The sequence below is a fragment of the Leuciscus leuciscus genome (assembly GCF_965113295.1).
Source record: "Leuciscus leuciscus genome assembly, chromosome: 11".
In the NCBI taxonomy this organism is placed as follows: domain Eukaryota; kingdom Metazoa; phylum Chordata; class Actinopteri; order Cypriniformes; family Leuciscidae; genus Leuciscus; species Leuciscus leuciscus.
In genome coordinates this window covers 35,063,008-35,065,548 of record NC_138735.1, presented here as the reverse complement: position 1 = coordinate 35,065,548, position 2,541 = coordinate 35,063,008, and the positions used below count along the sequence as shown (strand labels likewise).

Below are 2,541 nucleotides of genomic sequence, written 5' to 3'. Positions count from 1 at the left end.
ACAGAGCGTGGACAAACATGTTCATATAGGAATGTATGAAAAACATGAACAAATATTGCATAAAGAGAATGAAATGACGGGAACATTGACGTGAAAGATGAGTATTACACTTCAAACTCGTCTAACTATTACACTTATTTTGTTATTATTACACGGTTATTTTGTGTGTGTCACTAAACAACATGGTTAAGCTAATGAATTACGGTTGATACGTGGTATTTTTACGTGAAAGGAGGGAAAGGAATATTTAACATATAAAAATAAAAATATTTTAACCTATCGTCAATTTCAATTGTTAGATAAATCATCTAACAATCATCAGTTATATGTGAAACAATTAGAGTTGGTGTAAATTTGCACATCCAAAAACTGTTGTTACTTGGATGATATATATCTTCACTTTATGATAGGAAAGTACGGACAGCGCCTTTGACCAAGCCTCTACATATGGGGCACTTGCGCAGAGAAGGCGCACATTCTTTGCACACAACTAGGTGACCACAGGGGATGAAGACAATGTTCACTTCCTTATCCATGAAAACTTTGCATGTGCGCTCCTCTTGAAGTCTTCTTAACTGCCCCTCCATAGGCAAGTCTGAAAGATCTTGACTCGGTGATGCAGCTTCATTTGTCTGGGCCATCAGTTCTCTCAGCAGGCAGACATCATTCTTCTTGATCCAGTTGCGGAAGACCTCTGCTGCTGCATTTCCTTTCGACAGGACTAACTCAATGAGATGCCCTGTCTGCTGCTTGACTGTAGTGCAGTTACGAATAATGTCATACTCTTTCTGTGAGATGATGTTCTCCTCTAGAAGATGGTCCATTAAGCTCTGCACACTTTTTAGCTGCTGTGAGATGACAAGATGATGTTTCTTAAGAAAAGTAAAACCATCTGATGCCATCTCCTCAGCAAGAAGCTCTCGCTCCTCCTCTCTCTTCTCATCTTCTGCACTTAGTAAATCAGACACCAACTCTTGAACGGTTTTGTAATTTTCTCCACTTGCGAGAATTTTGCTTTGAACGGTTTGCTTCACCAGGCCACGCTCGAATCCCATCTCTAAAGCAGACTTCACCACAGGATTGTTCATCATCACTGCATCTTCTGAACGGTCTTCTCCAGGACCCAGGTGTACAACAGGTGGATCAACAAATTCTCTCGAGTCGCTGTCTCCATTAGTCAATAGCTGTTCAAATAGTCTTGGAAATCTTGCTTGAATCTGATGAACAAACGCTTGGCCCTTTTCTTGCAACAGGTATTCACATCTTGGAAACCACTTGGCATGTTCTACCCATGGATCATCACCAGACTCCCAACATCTGAGTCCACCATCACAACAAAAGCACTTCACGTCATCATTACGACCAACATAGTAAAAACCAGCCTTAGCCAATTGGTCTGGTCGAACAGTTATTCTTGAGGGCCAGTTGACAAATGTGAGCAACCTTTCTTCACACTGTTGCATTGCCGAGTTAGATACATTGGAAAGGCAGCCGTCAGATAAAGGTACATTATCTGCACGGTCACCTCGAACGAAGCGGCAGTTGGGGTAATGCCTCTGGTGCTCTGATACTGCCCGATCTCCCGGTTCCCAGTTGCTAAGCTGGCCTCCACAACTGAAGCAAGCCACTCTGTCGCCCTGGCCAAGGTAGTAGAAACCACTTTTGGCAAGCTCGGCTGGAGTTACTGTAGCAAGAGTCCAATTCTGAAAGGTGTCAAGGCGTTCCTGTTCCCGACGCATGTCAGGATTGTGACAAGCCGGAGGTCGCTGGTGAGACATATCCTCAACTCCACGGGAGGAAATGGGACAGGAGGGGGCCAGGTTTAAGTAACCCAACTGCTCCTCCGTTTGGCCTGAAACGGATGCCGTGGTGGTCGATGTTATGGTGTCGCGGGGCGGAAAGCTGTAGGATGGCTACGTTGCGAAGCGGGAAAAAGGCAGAGTGAGAGGACGACAGGAGGAGCAGTTGGGTTACTAAGCTGTACACATTGTAACGGTCACTTGGAGGATTTACGGCAATTTGAAGTAGAATGACAACTGCTCATGTACGTAGAGGGTGTGTCCGTATGAGATGCGAGAGCTGTGCAGGAGAAGAGATAACGCTCTACCGACTTTTGTTCTCTTCCTATTATTTGCCTCTTTCACTTTGTGAACCGAGTTGGATGTTTATTTGTGTACTTTTATACGAATAAATCCCCACACATGTTGACGAGTGACGGCGCGTGCGCCTAGAGTTATTATGTTCAATCATTTACCACCATTTAAATATGTAGCTACCTCTGCAGGCGTGTATTCTCGTGCGTTGGGGTGAGTGTTAGGTGGGCGGGGACTCGCTTCACAGATCAGTCTATTTCTCATTCGTGTTGTGCTTTCGGAGCGCAAGGATGCCTATACGGAACCGTGTAGGCTAAGAGATATTTTAGCTAGAAACTAAACAAAACTTAGTAGCAAATCGTAGTGTTAAAAAGTTTTGCTTAAAAAGTATTCACTTTATGTATTTTTTTTACTGTTGTTGTTTGATATTGTAATATTTTCTCTTACT

General features: G+C 43.7%; 1 protein-coding gene across 1 annotated transcript; it reads right to left on the bottom strand.

Annotated features, from left to right (window-relative positions):
- Positions 1 to 401: 401 nt before the first annotated feature.
- Positions 402 to 1,816, bottom strand: LOC309508760 (baculoviral IAP repeat-containing protein 2-like; the record flags this gene model as incomplete). The annotated part of the gene is made up of 1 exon (XM_082183221.1): positions 402 to 1,816. Exon 1 carries the CDS (start codon positions 1,776 to 1,778, stop codon positions 402 to 404), a length of 1,377 nt encoding a protein of 458 aa, XP_082039347.1. The 5' UTR covers positions 1,779 to 1,816.
- Positions 1,817 to 2,541: the final 725 nt, after the last annotated feature.